A 22,666-nucleotide genomic window follows, 5' to 3' on the forward strand; every position below is an offset into this window, starting at 1 on the left:
CTATTCGACCATGGGAGGCAGTGCAGACAAGATCAGGGCTTCACACTGTACTTAGAGGCCGTCCTTTCTCTTGCAGGCCAAGGTGGCGCACAACCGGCGGAAACGCACTGAGACCGGGGAGGCCGTCCTGACGTCAAAGAGCTCTCCGACCTCGACCAGCGTGTGGAGCGCATTATGGCAGGCCGGCTGATTGGCCCCGTCGCCAGCGGAGATGCCGACCCTGTTCTGGGCACCAATGGTAAGGGCATCACCTTTTTGACCTCTCTCGTTCCACTTGCGCCTCAGATCAGCATCCTTTGCCACTGTCTGACCAATGCAGTGAATGGCAGCACTCATGCCTCCCTCGCTGCCGCCCTGTCCTCACTCTAAAGCTACTCTTGTGCCTTCCTGCTTTCAGATGGTGAATCGCCAGGTGAGGAGGCGGGCCCTCAAGCTGCCACTGTCAGCGCTTCCGAATTAGAGGAAGAGGAAGTCGGCCCATCAGTGCCACCCTCAGCCGCGCCAGCCCATGGCGATGAAGGGGACACGTCTTCCCTGGAGGGGAGCCGGGGGGAAGGGCCGGAGGAGAGTGAAGCTCCGGGGCCCAGCGGCCTGCAGCAACGCGGGAGGGGTGGGGAAGCTCGGCGGACTTCTCCCCAGAGGGTGAGTGCGGCCTCCAGTCCTGCGACGGTCAGAGCAGAGGAGGTGCGGCTCCTGGAGGAAATGGCCGTCCAGACTGACCGCAGGCACAATGAGCTCATGGCTGCAGTGGCAAGGATGCCTGACTCCATTGAGTCTTTTGTCAAGGAGTGTGCAGCAATTTGGAGCAGCACAGGCCAGGAGTCTGGATCAATTCAGTGCAGCACAGGCCAGGAGTCTACAGGACTTCGCGGCAGCACAGGCGGCTTCGAGCCAAGTGCTCAGTCGTGCCGTCCATTCACTGGCTGTTGTCATGCGGACACAGACCAGGGCCACACGGGCACTAACTGCTGCCACCCTCGCTGGATCAGCCAGGCATCGCCAGGGCACTCGCCGTGCAGCAGCAGCCCAGTAGTCTGTTCTTCAGCTGTTTGCTGCGCATGCTGCAGTGCTGGCCCGTGCGAGTGCCACTGTATCAGGCGACCAGCGAGCACCTGCGATCTGTCAGGTTGGCACCATTCCTGCAGCCGACACTGCCACTCCGCCATTGCAGCTGCCACGAGCCGCTGGACAGACTGCTGCCGCCCGAGCAGAGTTGCAGCAGTCAGCAGCCGGCCCCTCGAGGGCCAGAGCTGGTGCAGGCCGACCCCCAAGGGCATCTGCCGTCTCGCCATCTGACCCTCAGCAGCCTTCCCCCAGCCTTGCTGCAGCCACTGGGCTCCCATTGAGGAGGAACTGCAGGGTGGGCAGGGGCCAGGCAAGGATGCGAAAGGCATTGCCCTCGCAGGGCAAAAAGTAGAAGGTCTGCACAAATGGTTTGTGGTTTTTGTAAGGCCGAGACTGGTGTCTTTTTTAGTTTTTGTAAGGCCGAGACTGTTAGTTTTGTGTTTTTGGAGGGGGCTTCTCCACATGAGGTTGTAATGTGGGAAGGGCAGAGGTTTGCAATAAATTAATGTTCTTAAATTGCACTGTGCATGGTTTTTTTGTCAAGTCCTGGTTGCCCTGCTCGGCTGAGGGCTTGTGGAGCGGCTACATTCATCTGCTGACATTGGCACAAGCCATTCCCTGAGAGGGGGCCTAGAACCGACGTTCAATAAGCCGGCGACGGGCGGCCCTTGCACTTTCTGCCTCCCTCCTGTGCTGGTCCTCCTCCTCCTCCTCCTCAGGTGGTCCTCCAATCTCTGGTGGCAGTGGCTGAGTCCTGCGGATAGCCAGGTTGTGCAGCATGCAGCAAACAACCACGAAATGGGAGACTCGCTCCGGCGAATATTGTAGGGCTCCACCGGAACGATCCAGACAGCGGAACCGTTGCTTCAGGACGCCGATTGTTTGCTCTATGATGTTCCTGGTCGCTTGATGGCTATCATTGTATCCCTCTTCAGCAGGGGTGCTGGGCGCACGGAGCGGGGTCATCAGCCAGGTACACAAAGGATAGCCTTTGTCCCCGATAAGCCATCCTCGTGGGTGAGGCTGGGCCTGGAACATGTCTGCCACAGAAGTCTGGCGCAGGATGAAGGCATCGTGGCTGCTGCCTGGAACGCGGGCATTGACAGCTAGGATGAGCTGCCTGTGGTCACACACCAGCTGGACGTTGAGCGAATGGTAGCCCTTCCGGTTGCGGTAATCCTCGGAATTCTCCAGAGGTGCCCGCAAAGCCACATGCGTGCAGTCAATGGCGCCCTGCACCATGGGGAAGCCCGCGAATGCTGCAAAGCCCATTGCACGCTGTTGCTGCTTGGCAAGGGCCATGGAGAAGGAGATGAACTGACGTCTCCTTTTGAAAAGGGCATTGGTCACCTGGCGGATGCAGCAATGCACGGCGAACTGGGAGATGTTGGAAATGTCCCCAGTGGCGGATTGGAAGGAGCCGGTGGCATAGAAGTTGAGAGCCACCGTCACCTTCACTGCCACCGACAGAGACGTCCTGCTCCTCAGCTGTGGCTGCAGATCACCGCCAAGCAGGTGGCAGATCTCTGTGACCACCTCCCTTCAGAATCGCAGCCTCTGAACACTGCGCGTCAGACATGTTGAGATAGGAGAACTGCTGGCGGTATACCCTGGGTGGGTAAGGCCTCCTTTCGCGACACCTGTTGCCCCCTCTCCGTCTAGCCAGGGCTGCCACTCTCTCACGGCGTCTGTGAGCCCTTTGGATGCAATGGAGAAAGCCAGCGTTTGCACCCATTGCAGCCCCCATAATATGTTAGCAGACAATGATATGTCAATGAAGGCAAAGACAAGTGGAAAGCTGTGGCCTGAAGCCACAAGTACCTGTCCGAGTGTTGAGCCAAAGCAGAAAGCTCTCTACCTTGGTCTCTCTGCAAAGATCCGTCTCTCAAGAAGGAGTGCTGCGAAATGGCAGCCTTTTATAGTGCAGGAGGAGTGCCCTTTAATTTGCGCCCCCCGCGCCCCGCATCGACTCAACACCGTTCCACTCTACCAGTCGCTAGGGGCGCCAGGCGCACAATGGGGCGTCGCAACTGAATTTCCGGTTTGGGGCGCACAAAGGGCGTTGCACGAGGAAATGACGTCAGGATCTGCGCGCGCAGCTGAGCGCGCGCAAAGACTTTGCGCCGCCGCTAAATCGTGAGTGAAGTTGGGGAGAGGCGCAGATCGCGCTGCGCCCGGCCGCTAGCCGCCAAGCGCCCGACATCTACTCCTCCTAAGGCGCTACCGGCTGGCGCAACCAACTGAATTTCTAGGCCTAAATGTTTATTACTTTAGCCAAAGTTGAGTCCTTCAAGATTGTATCTAGATATACCTGGTACTAACACAAACTATACCTTTTTGCTTGGGCTAAATTAAATAACTTGCTTTGATTTGACATCTTGTCACATCTCGCAACTTTGCATAAAATTAATTTTGATGTGTAAGCACTGTTATGTGGGTGAACGTGGCTGCCATTGTGTGCACAGCAAGATCCCATGAACAGGAATACAATGAATGACCAGCTCATGTATTTTTGGTGGTAGTTGTGGTTGAGGAAAGAATGTTTACCAGGATACTGGGGGAACTGTCTTCTACTTGATTAGTGACATGGAATCTTCAATTATCCACTGATGCCATATTTTTCAGGTTCCAAATTGTGAGAATGTTGTTGAGTAGTCAAAACCTGTTCAATTACAGTATGTTTACTTTCCCAAAACTCAACAATTGGAAAAGATCACTCAATAGGCATGTTTCAAGTCTGGCTCTATCTGGAACATAGATATTCAGAAAGAATTCTCTCACCTTGTGAGAGCGAGGCTATACAAATAAGAAAGCAAAAAACTTGGATTTGCATATTACCTATCGGATCTTAAGAATGTTCCAAAGAACAACAACATGCATTTATATAATGTCTTCAATGTAGAAAAAAACCTAAGGCTTTTCACAAAGGCATGAAAAAAAGTGCAGAATTGAGAAATACTGAAATAATCCTGTTTTAATTAGTGAAGCCAAATAAAGGTGCATCAGTTTTACCTGGTTGTTTGGTGGGTGTCACAGTTTGTACTTCAATTGGGGGCCTGTGCCCTATTTATCTCATGATCTAGGAAGACTTTCCATGCTCATGATTCTTTTTAGACTTGAACTTCTTGCCATCTGAAGTTACTCAAACTTGCACCTTTAGTGCCTCATGTAAGGAAAAAAAATTTCACTGTACTCTTTCAAACTTTTAATTTGTTTCTGTACATGTTCAAATGTAAAATGACTCATGATTTGCTGCTCATAATGCCACTTGCTATCCACTGACCCGATTTATTGTAATATTTGAAGAGTGACCATGCTGGGTTAATTTTCAAGTGCCTAAGACAAAGTTGGTTACAAAGATTATGGTGGCTCTCTTCTATAACTGCTAAAGATTATAAAGGAGCTAGGCACTTACAAAACCAAGAAAAAAAGCACAACTGCTTGATGTAATTGAGTGAGAATCATCAAACATGATAAATGCCAGAATTGATATTTAATTTCTGTCAAAGATAGCATCAGATTTACTGCTATAAAAATATGGCTTTTTTTGCAAAAGATTCTTTTAATCCCTGGGATGCTTTTAAAACCTGATTTCCAACTATATTTGCTGTTGACTCATTTTTTGTACGCTATTCTTGAAGAGGTCTACATTCTCCAAATGCCGTATTTTGTTTAAATTTGCTTTGGGCTTAATTGGAGACAGATGAATCGTGAAACAGATAAATGTATGCTCTGCTAGTTCTTCAAATATCCCAAACAAGGAAGTCAATCAGCATTGTTGTCAAATGTGGAATACACTTTACAATTCCTTGGAACTCTGCACAGCATGTTTTGGATGTGGTGTCATCCCACGCGTGAGAATTTAAATGTGTTGCTAGAGAAAAACTTTATTTTGCCAAAAGCTTTGGTTTTCTGACTAGAATATTGTGGTTGTCTTCAATTGAAAGCTTTCAAGATCTCAAATGGGAGAGGGAAGTGAAAGAAAGGAAATAATGGGTCGAATTTTGCGACCTCTACAGGTGCATACGAGGTGCGTAGGGGCATGCGCTGAAACCCGACACTTGCGATCTGTCAAGAATTCTCTTGACTGATCATCCACATGCCCAAGCAAAGTACCTCCCTGAGGGTGGAGAGTTGCGCTTTTCATACGCCTGGTAAAAAGCAGGTGTAAGGCCTGCTTGCCTGCTTTTACCAGCTTAAGCGTTTTTTTTAAAAAAAAAATAGCAATGAAATTTGATAACTCATTTATAAATTAAAATAATCTTCAAAAAGGCAAGTTTATTTTTAGCCCTGTTAAAAACTAATTTTTTTTTTCAAAAAGTGTAATTTTTGTTTCAAATATTTAGTTAAATGGCATTTTAATTAATTTTAAATGCGTAATGTCAAAAGTATGAATGAGGATTCCCTTCTTCCGTTGGTTGGGCCAGCCCATGTGATCCCAGGAGCACCTACGAACCGCTTGCGCCCCTGGGATATGTGGGGCTCTGCCCGCGTGGACCCAGAGAGACCCAGGATCGCAAACCACCACTGTCCAGCCGGGCCACCGGGTAAATTTGTAGACATTTTGCAGGTCGAAGGCGTCCACTCGTGGGAAGCCTCCGATCGCAAATGTTGGCCCAATAACTCCAGAAAAGAGGATGGGAAGCAGGAGGAGGGGGCAGTGCAGCAAATGTGGAATGTGTTAATTGGAAGCAGTAAAGTAATGTGAAAGGCTTCAATTTTTACTTTCTCTACAGAACAAGAATTATTTAGTCAAGTAGTCATTTATAGCATGACAATCTTCTGCAAATAGTTATTTGTTTTTCCCTCTAGGTGGGAGGTACAGTTCACAATGGAAACCTTACAGTTTGGATTAACTTTAGCATTTACAATGGTGTATAGTTCTCGTACTAAAACTATTTAGCATTTTTCTTGTGCCCTTGGCCCTTTTTGATTTATAAGTTGTACTTTTGTGCAAAATGATTGAAATAGACTCGAGACCTGTAATATTTTTGTGCTGTCAAGTTGAAAATGTACCTAGATTAATCACAGTGAAAATTGGTTGCTATTTAATTGCCATTCTTCACCATGTGCAAGAAGTCAGGGCACAGTGAGTATATGTAGGCCCAGAATTTCTGTTGGCCAGTGGCTCAGTTGGTAGCACCCTTGCCTCTGAGTCAGAAGGTTGAGGGTTCAAGTCCCACTCCAGAGACTTGAGCACAAAAATCTAGCCTGACACTCCAATGCAGTATTGAGGGAATCATAAAATCATAGAAAGTTACAGCACAGAAGGAGGCCATTTCAGCCCATCGTGTCCGCACTGGCCAACAAAGACCTATCCAGCCTAATCTCACTTCCCAGCTCTTGGTCTGTAGCCCTGCAGGTTAGAGCATCCCATGTGCACATCCAAGTACTTTTTAAATGTGGTTAGGGTTCCTGCCTCTACCACCCTTTCAGGCAGTGAGTTCCAAACCCCCAGAACCCTCTGGGTGAAGAAATTTCCCCTCAAATCCCCTCTAAACCTTCCACCAATTACTTTAAATCTGTGCCCCCTGGTTTTTGACCTCTCTGCTAAGGGAAATAGGTCCTTTCTATCCAATTTATCTATGCCCCTCATAATTTTATACATCTCAATAAGGTCTCCCCTCAGCCTCCTGTTTCAAGGAAAACAGACCCAGCCTATCCAGTCTTTCCTCATAGCTAAGATTCTCTACTCCCGGCAACATCCTTGTAAATCTCCTCTGTACCCTCTCTAGTGCAATCACATCTTTCCTGTAATGTGGTGACCAGAACTGCACGCAGTACTCTAGCTGAGGCCTAACCAGTGTTTTGTATTGTTGAAGCATAACCCCCCTTGCTCTTGTATTTTATGCCATGCCACAGCTAATAAAGGCAAGCATTCCGTATGCCTTCTTAACCACCTTATCTACTTAACCTGCTACCTTCAGGGATCTGTGGACATGCACTCCAAGGTCCCTTTGTTCCTCTACACTACTCAGCGTCCTACCATTTAATGTGTATTCCCTTTCCTGGTTGGCCCTCCCCAAATGCATTACCTCACACTTCTCCGGATTGAATTCTAGTTGCACTGTTCTGCCCACCTGACCAATTTATTGATATCTTCCTGCAGTCTACAGCTTCCTCCTTCAGTATCAACCACACAGCCGATGTTAGTATCATCTGCAAACTTTTTAATCATACCCCCTATATGCAAGTCAAGATCGTTGATATATACCACAAAAAGCAAGGGACCTAGTACTGAGCCCTGCGGAACCCCACTGGAAACAGCCTACCAGTCACAAAAACACCCATCAACCATTACCCTCTGCTTCCTGTCTCCGAGCCAGTTTTGAATCCAACTTGACACTTAGCCCTAGATCCCATGGGCTTTTAACTTCATGACCAGTCTGCCATGTGGAACCTTATCAAAAGCCTTGCTAAAGTCTATATACACTACATCAAACGCACTACCCTCATCTACCCTCCTTGTTACCTCCTCATAAAATTCAATCAGTGCTGCACTGTTGGAGGTGCCATCTATCGGATGAGGCGTTAAACCGAGGCTCCGTCTGCCCTCTCAGATGGACGTAAAAGATCCCATTGCACTATTTTGAAGAAGAGCAGAGGAGTTATCTCCAGTGTCCTGGCCAATATTTATCCCTTAACATAACAAAAACAGGCTATCTGGCCATTTTCACATTGCTGTTTGCGGGAGCTTGCTGAGTGCAAATTGGCTGTTGTGTTTCCTACATTACAACAGTGACTACACTTCAAAAAATAAAGTACTTCATTTGCTGTAAAGCACTTTGGGACATCCGGTGGTCATGAAAGGCACTATATAAATATAAGTCTTTTCTTTCCTGCAATGATGAGATCAGTGTCGTCCGCTGTAAATTTCACCACCTTATGCACAATCCCACCATTGTGAACTTACTTTCAAATATTCTGGATTTGTAACTTGCATATACTGCAGCAAGCATTGTGATTGGTGTACCTGAACACCCAAACCCCTTTGCTCCTCCACAGTTCTAGTCTTTCACCGTTGGGGGAAAATATTAAAATTTCCCTTTCTTGGATCAAAAGTGGCTGAAGAGCCCAAGTGTCTCCAGTCTTTCCTCATAACTCAAACTCCTAACTATACAGATCCGCAGCGTGGCTCTTAATGACCATAACTGGACACTATTCATGGAGCGGTCAGCTGAGAGCACTGTAAAGTTTGGTCACAACTTCCTCTGACTTGCATTGTACTGTTTTGTCTCTGTAGTTCAGCATTCTTTAATTGTTGCTGTGCATTAGTTGGACACGTTTAGTGTTGAGTCGACCATCCTTGGCTATTGCAAGACTATTTGTGAAGTATGTTTATCAGCTATTTTTCCTTCCTATGTACCGCACTTTTCACTTGTCTGCATTAAATTTCACCTGTCATTGTTCTGCCCACTTCCATTTTATTTAACTCATATGCTGCAAATTTGACCACTTTGCATTGAGTTTCTAAATCGAGGTTATTTATTTAAATTAGGAACAGTAGAGGTCTGAACAGAGTCCACGGGCACACCACCCAGTGCTTCTCCTCCCCCCAACCCTTGATATAACTCCTTTAACAAGTAGTCATTGTTTCCTACCCTTTAGCCAGTTTCTTATCCATTCCCAAAGTTTACCCTGAATCCCTACAGATTTAGTTTAATGAATAGCTTTTTGTATGAAACTTTGACTAAAGCCTTTTGGAATCCAAGTGCGACACATTATGGGGTTTTCCACAGTCCGCTTAAATTGTCACTTGCTCCAAATGAGCAGGATTTTTCTCCAATCCTTGTTAACTAGGTTATTATAATAGAGATAATCCTCCGGTTTACTCCTGATAATCAGTGCCATTATTTTACATGGAATGGTAGTAATACTAATGGATCTGTAGTTGCTTGTCTGGTTTGTCATCCTTTTGGAATATTGTATACTAGATTGGCATGTTTCCAATCTACTGGTACCACTCCTGTATCCAGTGACTTCCTCATAATGATTGTTACTTCCTCAGAAATCTCTTCCCAAGTCTTAGCATTCCAGGATAAAAATAATCTATTTGTTTTGATCCCTTTTAGCCTTTCTAAGACTTCCATCTCATTTAAATCAACGCCATTGATTTTACTTGGGATATCTCTAGGGAATGCATATTGCACATGTGTTGCCTTATGAATACTTGGAGGAAATAATTATTCATAATTGTTGTTATACTATGCTTATCCTAGGTTTTGAGTCTGATTGCATTTATTTGGTTTTACCTCTTCTCTGGCTGTCCTTATACTGTTGAGGTACTGGATAATTTTTCCTGTTTGTGCTTTTTTTATAGGTCTTTTTGCCCCTCTGATCAGCCTTTTAAAATATTTCTGCATTTTCTTGTATTTTTCTTTTCACCCTGCAGGATTTGAGGAGGTTGTTTTTCCACTTGGTCTCACTTTTTAAAATGTGTTTATTAATTCATTTAGGGTCATATTTGTTAAGTCTGAGCTTGTTGATTTTTGGTATCTATTTATCATGCATGCTCAGCATTATACCGTTTAAAGGTGTTCAACAGCACTCTAGTAGAAGACAAATCGTACAACCTCCCCTAATCTATTTGCTTTTGTTGTTTCCTAGTTTCATTGAATTCAGCCTTTTTAAAGCTCCTGGTATTAGGAATTTTTAACTCCCCAATCACGTCCTCTTGGCAGCAACTGGCGCCTAACCCTAGAGACAAAGGGAAATAGGAGGAAAAATAAAGGGATTTTGGAACCTCAAAATGCACATAGCTGGTGGTCAACAAAATAATGAATCCTTCACATTTTATTTCTCCCCAGAAATTTACAAGAATCAGTTGAAAATGAAATTCAGCGTAAGAATATGATTGGCGAGTGGTTCTATAAAGCCAAGGCAAAGAGGCACAAAGACACATTACATGGAACAGAACTAATCCAAGCATCAATACAGAAGAAGAAACCGAGGACTATCTGTGGGTTTCCTTGATTTACTGTAGAGTATTAAGCCTATTTTCTGCTCAGTGACTGATGAGCTTAGTATATAGGAATGTAGGACCAGAAAAAGACCATTTGGGTCCCACTGGCGTATCCCAGAGTAGTAACATCGGAATAAAGAATCTTAACATGTTCTTAAGTTCACAAAATGTTTTCATTGCCAGCTTCAGGTTATGGTCATGGGCACAATTAGTTTCATACAGATCTGAAATGCTTCAGTGTAATGAAGCATCCTCTTATGAATAGATATTTTGAGTGAACCTAAAACATAGAAACATAACATAGAAGATAGGAGCAGGAGTAGGCCATTCAGCCCCTCGAGCCTGTTCCGCCATTTAATGAGATCATGGCTGATCATCCAAATTCAGGACTCTGTCCCTGCTTTCTCTCCATATCCCTTGATCCCTTTAGCCTTGAGAAATATATCTAACTCCTTCTTGAATATATTTAATGAACTGGCCTCAACAGCCTTCTGTGGTAGAGAATTCCACAGGTTCACCACTCTCTGGGTGAAAAAATTCCTCCTTATCTCTGTCCTAAATGGCTTACCCCTTATCCTTAGACTGTGACCCCTGGTTCTGGACTCCCCCGCCATCGGGAACATCCTTCCTGCATCTAGTCTGTCTAGTCCTGTTAGAATTTTATGTTTCAATGAGACCCCCTCTCATTCTTCTAAACTCTAGCGAATACAAGCCCAATCGACCCAATCTCTCTTCATACGTCATTCCTGTCATCCCAGGTATCAGCCTGGTGAATCTTTGCTGCACTCCCTCCATGGCAAGAACATCCTTCCTCGGATAAGGCGACCAAAACTGCACACAATACTCAAGGTGTGGTCTCACCAAGGCCCTGCACAACTGCAGCAAGACATCCTTGCTCCTGTACTCGAATCCTCTCACTATGAAGGCCTTCTTAACCGCCTGCTGCACCTGCATGCTTACCTTCAGCGACTGGTGCACAAGGACACCCAGGTCTCGTTGCATTTCCCCTTTTCCCAATCTATTGCCGTTCAGATAATCTGCCTTCCTGTTTTTGCCACCAAAGTGGATAACCTCGCATTTATCCACATTATACTGCATCTGCCCATCACCCAACCTGTCCAAATCAAATTGGAGTTTCTCTGCATCCTCCTCACAGCACACACGCCCACCCAACTTTGTGTTGTCTGCAAACTAGGAGACATTGCATCTAGTTCCCTCGTCTAGATCATTAATATATATTGTGAATAACTGGGGTCCTAGCACCGATCCCTGCGGTACCCCACTAGTCACTGCCTGCCACTCGGAAAAAGACCCGTTTATTCCAACTCTTTGCTTCCTGTCTGTCAACCAGTTCTCTATCCAAGTCAGTACCTTACCCCCAATCCCATGTGCTTTAACTTTGCACGCTAATCTCTTATGCGGGACCTTATCGAAAGCCTTCTGAAAGTCCAAATACACCACAGCCACTGGTTCTCCCTTATCTATTCTACCAGTTAAATCCTCAAAAAATTCCAGTAGATTAGTCAAGCACGATTTACCTTTTGTAAATCCATGTTGACTTTGTCCGATCCTGTCACTGTTTTCCAAGTGCTCTGCTATTACATCTTTTATAATGAACTCTAGTATTTTCCCCACTACCGATGTCAGGCTTACCGATCTATAATTCCCCGTTTTCTCTCTACCACCTTTTTTAAATAGTGGGGTTACATTAGCTACCCTCCAGTCCATGGGAACTGTGCCAGAGTCTATAGAATTTTGGAAGATGACCAGCAATGCCTACTATTTCTAGGGCATGCATTGTTACTTTTTTTTTAGAAAAGAGGACATTGTTTTGGTATTTTTTCATAATGTGCATCAATGCAGCAGGTAATTAATGCTCAATATAGCAAGAGTTGACCTTTTCAAGAATGCCCATTTTATACTCTTATCTTGTTGTGGTACGATAATTTATTGAACGCTTTTCCCCAACTCTCCACTCTGTGAAGGTTGGTTTGTTTGCTGCTTAGTTTGCCAGAGAAATAACCTTTCTACTTTGCTTTGTAAGGTAATATTTTTGTAATGGATTAAATGTGGGAGTATGTAAATTCTTCCAGAACTTTGGGGAGTGGTTAAATTTATTAGGAAAAGTAATAAATTAGACTCTAGCCTGGAAAGACGGTGGTTGCATAGATGGATTAGAACCAGTCAAACATGTTAGTGTAGCTCTCTCAAATACAGGATACACCATTCAACTTCATTTACTTAAGCAACTGAAATTGTTTTAGGAAAGCCACAATCATGCATGTTTTTCTTGGTGTCAATGGTGTTACTATGAGCCCAAATATTCTATATTTACTGTTTGCAAGTGGTTATTAAATGTTAGAATACTATTATGCAAAGTGGTACTGTGGAAAACAGCCAGGTAGCAATAAAACAAAAATGTAACAGGAAGCCATTTGATGAATTAATTCATTATTACTGCTAATACTCATATGGTAATTGATGTTACTCCCTAGTGTATGCTGCTGTGTTACATCTTTTCTCAGCCATGTGAACATTTTTCACAGCAAAATAAGTTTTTTCCCCCCCCATTGGACATAATTCACCAGGTATTCTGTCCATCTCCCTTTTCTGTCTTTTACACTTATACTCGCAAGAACACAGTTCAGTATACAGGTGCACAACATACACTCAATTGTGCATGACCACCTCTTTGGATTGATTGATTAAAAACTTTAATTTGGCTCGGTTTGGACACCCTCATTGCATTAAACCCCCCCCCAAAAAAAAGTTTTCAATGGCTAGGCAGGGGTTATGCATGGGTTATGGCTCTGATCCCTGGTACAGCCACCATATTCCTCAATAGACAGTGGCAGGTGACCTTCCAAACTTCTGCCAGTACTGCCCTACAAATAGCAAGTTGTGCCGTTGTTTGCCCCCAAGAAAATGCTTTGGTGCCTTTTCCCAAAGCCACTGCCACCATTAGGGAACACTGGGGAAGGAAAGAAATGAACCCCACCCCATCTGAATGGAATTTACTTTATGACAAGGGATTGAAATTAGGATGTGTCTGAATATAGTAGCAGTTGTCCTTGGACCATGCTTAGTAAAATCCTGTGCATAGAAACATAGAAGATAGGAGCAGGAGTAGGCCATTCGGCCCTTCGAGCCTGCTCCGCCATTCAACGAGATCATGGCTGATCATCCAAACCCTAGCACCCGGTCCCTACACCGACAGCCATCCCACCCAAGCCCTATCCCCGTAATCCCGCGTATTTTAATCCCCCCTAACACTAAGGGTCAATTTTTATCATGGCCAATCAACCTAACCCGCACATCTTTGGACTGTGGGAGGAAACCGGAGCACCCGGAGAAAACCCACGCAAACACAGGGAGAATGTCTGTGTGGAGTTTGCACAGTCACCCGAGGCCGGATTTGAGCCCGGGTCCCTGGCGCTGTGAGGCAACAGTGCTAACCATTATGCCACTGTGCTGTACTAAGACTCCATTTAGGATTCAGATTTGTGTATTAACTTAGTTTTGCTTCTGTAAAAGAAGTAGTTGCATTTGAAGGTGGACATTGGCTTTTAGAATACATCAGAGTGAAGTATTTTCCCTTTTACTGTATTAAGGCGAATGACCTGCTCCAGTGTTTCATAAGCTTTTTATGCTAGAAATAACCATTATAATTAAACCATAAGTGTGTTTTTTATTTAAAGATCAAAATGATTATATTGGACTTGTTCCATTTACTGGGTATCTAATATTTTGGCTGCAGTCCAGCTTTTGCTGTTGTCACACTCATGCTATTCTAGTCACGTTGCCTGATAAGGTATCATGAAACATCACTGATGGAAGGGCCTCTTTCTGTGCTGTAAAACTCTAAGTGGTGGATACATCTATTTCACATCTCCAGGTGGAGAAACTAGGGTGGATGGCAGGTGGCCTGCAAAAAGAGAATGAGAACATTTGGAGTAAGAATAAATTCAGTTTACGGGGTTGGGAGTTCTGTTCAGCTGTGTAACTTCGTCTGACTTCAAAGTTTCTCTGACCAAGTCATAAAATAATTGCTTACACTGCTAGAAAACAAAGCTCATTATAAATCCAAGTTATGTGAAATGGAGTTTAAAAATCAGCATGAGTTGTTGCACAGAAAGGACCAAAAGGGTGTTGAGACAGACTGAAAGCAGGTTTGAATGCCCTGCTATCAACAGATGTAGAAAAGCTCTTCAGTTACAAGAGCAAAACCGACACAAGGCATTAACCCTGTTTAGTTCCTTGTGTGCACCAGTTGACACATGGGATCAATTACCAAGGTAGATAACAACCTCTTGACTCTGATCCACTGAAATCAACAAACTTCACATACAACTTCTCACTATACACTTCTGAATCCTACATAGTCCAGTGGGAAAGAAATAAAGAACAAACTTCAATTTACAGTGCACCTTCCATGACCTCTGGATGACCCAAAGTACTTTACAGCACTTTTTTCTTTGAAGTGTAGTCAGTGTGGTAATATAGGGCAATGTGGTAGCCAACATGTCCCACAAGGTCCCACAAAAGCTGGGGTGATTTTTTTATTTAGAAAAAATTACTTAATCTGTTGTAATTGATTTATGAATAGTGAAATATGTCTCTTGGGGGGGAGGTGGTGAGGAAAAATGTAACTTTTTTTTAATTTTAAATTTGAAAAGTCTGTGACCAATTTGTTGAAATAAGTTGTGCTTCAATTGAATTTCTTGAACTGCTTTAAAAAAAATAGTTTGTGTCTCCACCCTTTAATCACTGCTGCTTGAAATGGAATCCAAATTTTAACCTCTTACTCAAAATATGATTTACTATAAGAAGCTTTTGATGTACACATCTGTTGCATGTTGAAATAACAATATTCAACTTGCTAAACAAACAAAAGACACACAATTCGGTTGTAATGTATGATCTGAGCAGGAATTCTGAACAGTGGTAAATGCGGTACATTAGCGATCCCAGAACAGAATCACAATCCTCTGGGAGCTGACTACTCACCAAACTGCCGTTATATTTCACTGAATAAATGGTAATCTTCATTCACAGATGAACGTCTCCAGTCTAAGGAGTTAAAGGAGAAATCCAAGAGCGTCATGAATAATGCTGGGAGCAATGTCTTTATACCTCTTGAGCTTTCTGTTTTCCTACAAGAGCCAAAGATGGAGGAACCTCAAACAAGGTATTGTCTACAGTTGGATGCAAACTACTTTAGCTGGTGGAAATATGTAGGTGGAGAACACACTGTGGATAATCTTTAACTTTCTATTTCACTGCTTTTCCTTATCATGTAGATGTTGTCAGTGGAAGGCAAGTCATATTGTTTTTGAACAAAAAGTGCACTTGAAGATTTTGACACGTAAGCAGTGCAAGTCTGAATTGAACTTTGTGATGAGATTTTATATTCAGAATCAGTTAAAAGTGTGTTTTGACGTTGTTTTCAGGACAAGTTGTTGTTTAAGGGGGTTATTTATCCCATAATCCAGTTCTCTTCTCTCCAAGTCTTGTATTATACCCTGCCTAAGAGGACAGACAGTGCTGCTTTGTTAGCAGGTATTTCAATGTACTTGGGGAATGACTTGGTTATTTACGTTTTAAAATTTATTCCCTCGATGTGAAGAAGCACTACATCTCTGATGTACTGTTACAGATGGGAAGCTTGCAGTGTGCAGTTTGCAGGTTGAGAACCCCTTTTGAAGTCCAGCATTTTGGAAGACTAACATGGCTGTGGGGGAGTGGGTAGTAGTGGGTGGTGTTTGTTGAGAACAGGCCAGGATTCAATCAGGAGTTGTGGGTGTGGAGGAATATTCTGGAGTTTGGTTGGTTTACTTTTGAGATCTAAAAAGGAAACAATTAGTTACTGAGTGTGGGCGTTGTAGTACTTTGACTTATCATCTAACACCCCTATGTTCCTATGGGCTAGCGGTGACTTTACATTGGCAGGCAGTATTCCCGCTCCGCCATTAACCCGCCAACAGGAAGGAAATACAGGCTACTGAATTCTTTCCCACATTGAAGGAAAATCAAACGGTGAGTCAAATCAGACCTCCTAGCGGGTGGTCCAGAGCAGTATCTGCCCAGAGTTGGGAGGAGATTGTCCGAGAAATTAGATTGCGGGGGGAAATCAAATTTTGGAAAATGGCCGTTTGCACAAAAATGGAATAAAGTTGCACTTTTGAAGCATATTGAAATAATTGTGACTAGATATTTAAATTGGAGATTTTGTAAATAACTAACTTGCTTCATTCAAAACTGTTTAAAAGAGAATTTTAATGTAAACTGAAATTTCAAGGGTGTTTCAATGGGTTAAATAAGCTAGAGGTATATATTATCTAAGCAGGATTTTTGTTTAGGTGGAGTGATAGCTGAAATCTATCAACAGTTGACTAAGTATATGTAGAAATCATTATCACAAAGAAGTTGACAGATTCTGGGTTGGGTTTATTGAGACCAGAACAAGCTGGTATGTTTGAGTAAAAGTGAGTGTACTGTACAGGACAAGTATTGAAGGTACACAGCACACACTGTAGCCTTCATTGTTTTGAAGTGCAAATGTGCAAAATATATGGACAAATATATGGAGCTGGGGGAGGGAAGCAGATTTTTGCAGTGTGTTTTTACTTCTAGGGTGTGGTTAAAGTCAACCCAGACTGACTGAGTGAAACTCCATTCCCTTCGCTTGTGTAAAGGCCCTACGTGAGAGAGAATCATAAAATCTTAGAATGATCCAGCACAGAAGGAGGCCATTTAGCCCATTGTGCCTGTGCCTGTGCCTGTGCCGGCTCTTTGAAAGAGATATCCAATGCTTCCGCCACCCTTTCAGACAGTTCATTCCAGATCACAACTCGCTGCGTTTAATAAAAAAAAATCTCCTCATCTTGCCTTTGGTCCTTTTGCCAATTACCTTCAATCTGTGTGATGCGCTATCAATGACTCAAAAGACTGAGATTAAGCGAGTAATTAACAGGCTTTTATTAACAAGAGAATGAAGGTGTGCCTCGAGTGGTTGACCGGTCCAGAATACAGAGGGACTGTGGAGCAGTCACCTTTATACCTGGACTCGTGGGAGGAGTCAGCCGAGACACAGTGGAATACAAACAGTGGTTTACCACATTCACCCCTTGTTTAAAAATGAGTCCGGCGGGGTGAAGTGTATTAAAAGTTTGTGTATTGGAGTCTCTCCGGAGGTCTTGTCTGCCGCTATGATCGACGTGGCGACGGCAGGGGTAGTGAAGCTTCCGGCGTCGAGTCCCGCGTAGGCTGGGGCACTGGTGTGTAGTCCTCGTAGGTGTCGAGCGGGTCGCAGGGCCCAGGCCCGCCATCTGCTGGGGCTGGATATCGGGTCGTGGGGGGTGTGGTAGTGGGTTACTGCGGCCCCCGAGGGTGCGAGGTCTCATATGGAGACTGTGTCCTCCCGCCCGTCCGGGTACGCAATGTAAGCATACTGGGGGTTGGCGTGGAGGAGGTCGACCCTCTCGACCAGGGGGTCCGTTTTATGGGTCCTCACGTGTCTTCTCAGTAGGACCGGCCCTGGGGACGTCAGCCATGGCGGTAGCGATGTCCCCGATGTGGACTTCCTTGGGAAGACAAACATTTTCTCATGAGGGGTGGCGTTAGTGGCAGTGCAGAGCAGTGACTGAATAGAGTGGAGCGCATCAGGGAGCACATCCTGCCAGCGGGAGGTCGGAAGGCCCCTAGACTTTTTAAGGCTAGCAGGGCGGCCTTCCAAACTGTCGCATTCTCTCTTTCCACCTGTCCGTTCCCCCGGGGGTTGTAACTGGTGGTCCTGCTTGTGGCAATACCCCTAGCGAGCAGGTACTGACGGAGTTCGTCGCTCATAAACGATGGGCCCCGGTCGCTATGGATATAGCTGGGGAAACCGAACAGGGTGAAGAGGTCGTTCAGACATTTAATGACCGTGGCACTGGTCATGTCCGGGCAGGGGATGGCGAACGGGAAATGGGAGTACTCATCAATAATGTTGAGGAAGTACACATTGCGGTCGGAGGAGGGGAGAGGCCCTTTAAAATCAACGCTCAGGCGCTCGAAGGGGCGAGTGGCTTTTATCAGGTGAGCCCTGTCTGGTCTACAAAAGCGCGGTTTGCACTCGGCACAGACCTGGCAGTTCCTGGTCATGGTCCTGACCTCCTCAATGGAGTAAGGCAGGTTGCGGGCCTTGATGAAGTGGAAGAACCTGGTGACCCCCGGGTGGCAGAGGTCATTGTGGAGGGCCCGCAGTCTATCGATCTGCGCGCTGGCGCAGGTGCCACGCGATAGAGCATCCGGGGGTTCATTGAGCTTCCCGGGCCGGTACAAGATCTCGTAATTGTAGGTGGAAAGTTCGATTCTCCACCTCAAGATCTTGTCGTTTTTGATTTTGCCCCTCTGCTTGTTGTTAAACATAAACGCAATTGAACGCTGGTCAGTGAGCAGGGTAAATCGTTTTCCGGCCAGGTAGTGCCTCCAATGACGCACAGCCTCCACAATAGCCTGGGCCTCCTTCTCAACGGCGGAGTGTCTGGTCTCCGGGCCCTGGAGGGTTCGTGAAAAGAAGGCCACGGGTCTCCCCGCCTGATTGAGGGTAGCGGCCAGGGCAAAGTCGGACACGTCGCTTTCCACCTGGAAGGGGATGGATTCGTCCACTGCGTGCATGGTGGCTTTGGCAATGTCTTCCTTGATACGGTGGAAGGCTAAGCGGGCCTCTGCCGTCACGGGAAAAGAGGTGGACTTGATCAGCGGACGGGCCTTGTCCACATAGTAGGGGACCCACTGGGCGTAATAAGAGAAAAACCCTAGGCACCTCTTCAGGGCCTTGGGGCAGTGGGAGTTCCATAAGGGGACGCATCCGGTCGGGGTCGGGACCGATGACTCCGTGTTCCACAACACAGCCAAGGATGGCGAGGCGGGTTGCGCGGAATATGCACTTCTCCTTGTTATACGTCAGGTTGAGGAGTTTGGCGGTGCAGAGGAATTTTTTGAGGTTTGCGTCATGGTCCTGTGTGGTAAACCACTGTTATCGTTCACAACCGTTCACTATTGTTACACTGTTGTTATCACTGTTTACACCACTGTTATCACTACACAAGGTTACCTCTTGCCACGCACGCGGTTATACCTGGGCTGACCTCAGCTGACTCCGCCCATGGCTCCGCCTGCTTGCCCAGGTATAAAGGTGACCGCTTGGCTAGTATTCTTCCTTGTTGGAACCGATCACCCACGAGGGTGGGCTCTGTTATTTAGCCAATAAAAACCTATAGTTACTACCTTAACTCGTCGCTTTTCATGGACTGAATTGATAGGTATATCAATTTTATTGGCTAAATTTTGAAATGTATGGACCGGAGCAGCCAAACGGCCAGCTACAACAGCCCCAGCAGCCGACCTGGCTGCGAGCCCTCCGACCGCCGTACCTGGATCTAAACCCACAGGCAGCGAATTCAGCCCTCGACTTCGAACACTGGCTGAGCTGCTTCGAATCCTACCTGGGAGCCTCCGGCGTGCCTCCGGAATCCAAACTAAGAGTTCTGCCCGCCCAGGTGAGCCCTAAAGTATTTGCACTCATCCGGGACCTTGCTACATACGAGGATGCCCTCAACCTGCTAAAAGAGCAGTACCGGAGCCCAGTAAATTCAATGTATGCCAGACATCTCCTAAGATCCTGCTCGCAACAGCCAGGAGAGTCTGTAGATGAATTTTTACGGGCGCTACAAACACTCGGCAGGGACTGGGACTTTAAAGCTGTAACGGCTGCAGAACATACTGAAGGAAATATCCGCGATGCCTTCGTGAAAGGCCTTCGGTCCGACTACTCACGACAAAGACTGCTCGAATCAAAGGACCTCGAATTGAAAACGGCCGCAGCCCTCGCTCGCTCCCTGGAAGTGGCCCATCGGGACCTCGAAGCGTACTCCAGGTACAGTGCTGCGCGACCCTGGGACTCGGGCCCGACTCCGGCCGCAATACCCCTCGCACCGCCGCCCCTGGGACCTACTACGGCGTCGGTGTCCCGGAATCGATCGGGACCGCCACCCCCGGGACCTGTTGCGGCAGCGGACCTCCGCGATCGGGCCGCCAGCTGCTTCTTCTGTGGCCAGGCGAGACATCAAAGGGCGCGCTGCCCTGCAAGGAACGCAACCTGCTCCGGCTGCAAAAAGAAAGGCCACTTCGTAAACGCCTGCAGGGGGAAAGCCACAAACGCCAGCAGTGCCTCATGTGAGTTGTGGGGCGGCCATCTTTGATCAAGGCCACAGATGCCAGCATTGCATCATGTGAGTCGTGGGGGTGGCCATCTTTGATCAAGACCACAGACGCCAGCAGTGTCTCATGTGAGTTGTGGGGGGCGGCCATCTTCTCCGCCATTTTGTCCAACTTCGTGGGGATCCGCGTCATGGGCGCCGCCATTTTGTTCGCCGCACTCGGCCGCCGTTTTGTCTCCAGACCCGACCACCGCCTCACCTGCAGACTACAGCTGCTCACTCAGCCATACACTGGCCTCCGTCACGCTTGACCAAGCCCTCCCGCATCATCTGTCCAAGTCCATGATGGACATCGAAGTAAACGGCCACGCCACGACCTGCCTGTTCGACAGCGGAAGCACGGAGAGTTTTATTCACCCAGACACAGTGAGCTGCTACTCCCTCACTGTCCGGCCAACGCGCCATCGGATCCCGATGGCGGCGAAGTCCCATTCAACAGACGTCAGTGGCTACTGTGTGGTGACCCTGTCGGTTAGGGGCACGGAATATAAAAACTTTAAACTTCTCGTCCTGCCCCAGCTCTGCGCTGCCGTCCTACTAGGGCTGGATTTCCAATGCCACCTCCAAAGTGTCACTCTGGCATACGGTGGACCCCTCCCCCCACTCTCAGTCTACAACCAGCAGTTTTTAAACCGCCCGCCGCATACCACCTGCGGCCTCTCCACACTCAAAGTCCCGCCCCCCTCCTTGTTCGCTAACCTCACCCGCGACTGTAAGCCCGTCGCTACCAAGAGCAGGCGGTACAGCGCCAGGGACAGAGCTTTCATTAGCTCTGAGGTGCAGCGTCTCCTGAAGGAGGGCATCATCGAGGGGAGCAACAGCCCCTGGCGTGCCCAGGTCGTAGTCGTTAAGATCGGCAATAAAAACCGCCTGGTCATCGACTACAGCCAAACCATAAACCGGTACACCCAGCTGGACACATATCCCCTTCCCCGCATATCTGACATGGTCAACCAGATTGCACAGTACCGGGTATTCTCCACCATCGACCTTAAGTCGGCCTATCACCAACTCCCTATCTGCCCTGAGGACCGCCAGTATACCGCCTTCGAGGCGAATGGCCGCCTCTACCACTTCCTTCGGGTTCCCTTCGGCATCACCAACGGGGTTTCGGTCTTCCAAAGGGAGATGGACCGGATGGTTGACCAGAACGCGCTGCAGGCCACGTTTCCTTATCTAGATAACATCACCATCTGCGGCCGCGACCAGCAGGACCACGATGTTAATCTGGAGAAATTCCTCCGTACGGCCCAACGGCTGAATCTCACTTACAATAAGGAGAAATGTATATTTAACACCTCGCGCCTTGCCATCCTCGGCTGCGTAGTAGAGAACGGAGTCATCGGCCCCGACCCCGAAAGAATGCGACCCCTCATGGAGCTTCCCCTTCCCCACTGTCAAAAGGCACTGAAGAGAACCCTGGGGCTCTTCGCTTACTATGCCCAATGGGTGCCCAATTATGCGGACAAAGCCAGACCCCTCATGAAGTCCACCTCCTTCCCCCTGACAGAAGAAGCATGCGCAGCCTTCTCCCTCATAAAAGGAGACATTGCGAAGGCCACAATGCACGCAGTGGATGAGTCCATCCCTTTCCAAGTGGAGAGCGATGCATCCGACTTCGCCCTAGCTGCAACCCTAAACCAGGCGGGGAGACCTGTAGCCTTCTTCTCAAGGACCCTCCAGGGCCCTGAGATCCGACACTCTTCTGTCGAGAAGGAGGCCCAGGCAATTGTGGAAGCGGTACGATGCTGGAGGCATTACCTGGCAGGCAAACGATTTACCCTCCTCACCGACCAGCGTTCGGTTGCGTTTATGTTTAATAACAAGCTGAGGGGCAAAATCAAGAACGACAAGATCTTGAGGTGGAGAATCGAGCTCTCCACCTACGAGTACGATATCTTGTACCGGCCTGGTAAACTCAACGAGCCCCCTGATGCTCTATCACGAGGTACATGCGCCAACGCGCAAGTTGATAGACTGCGGACCCTCCACAACGACCTCTGCCACCCCGGGGTCACTAGACTTTACCACTTCATTAAGGCCCGCAATCTGCCCTACTCCATCGAGGAGGTCAGGACCATGACCAGGAACTGCCAAGTCTGTGCCGAATGCAAACCGCATTTCTATAGGCCGGACAGAGCAAACCTGATCAAGGCCGGCCGGACAGAGCAAACCTGATCAAGGCCACCCGCCCCTTCGAGCGCTTGAGCATCGATTTTAAGGGGCCCCTCCCGTCCTCTGACCGTAATGTGTACTTCCTCAACATTATTGACGAGTACTCCCGTTTCCCCTTTGCCATCCCCTGCCCAGACATGACCAGCACCACGGTCATCAAATGCCTGAACGACCTCTTCGCCTTGTTCGGGTTCCCGAACTA

At 47.1% G+C, this 22,666-nt stretch overlaps 1 protein-coding gene across 13 annotated transcripts in view; it reads left to right on the forward strand.

Annotated features, from left to right (window-relative positions):
• Positions 1-22,666, forward strand: part of sytl2a (synaptotagmin-like 2a) — a 156,161-nt gene that overhangs the window by 56,640 nt on the left and 76,855 nt on the right. For all 13 annotated transcript variants that reach the window (XM_085998842.1, XM_085998843.1, XM_085998852.1 and 10 more), the window contains exons 3-4: positions 9,873-10,024; positions 15,083-15,215. In XM_085998842.1, coding sequence (XP_085854968.1) covers positions 9,873-10,024; positions 15,083-15,215 — 285 coding nt within the window. The remainder of the gene's footprint in view (positions 1-9,872; positions 10,025-15,082; positions 15,216-22,666) is intronic.

The sequence above is a fragment of the Somniosus microcephalus genome, chromosome 10 (genome assembly GCF_052327205.1).
Source record: "Somniosus microcephalus isolate GS21.2 chromosome 10, FLI_Smic_1.0, whole genome shotgun sequence".
In the NCBI taxonomy this organism is placed as follows: Eukaryota; Metazoa; Chordata; class Chondrichthyes; order Squaliformes; family Somniosidae; genus Somniosus; species Somniosus microcephalus.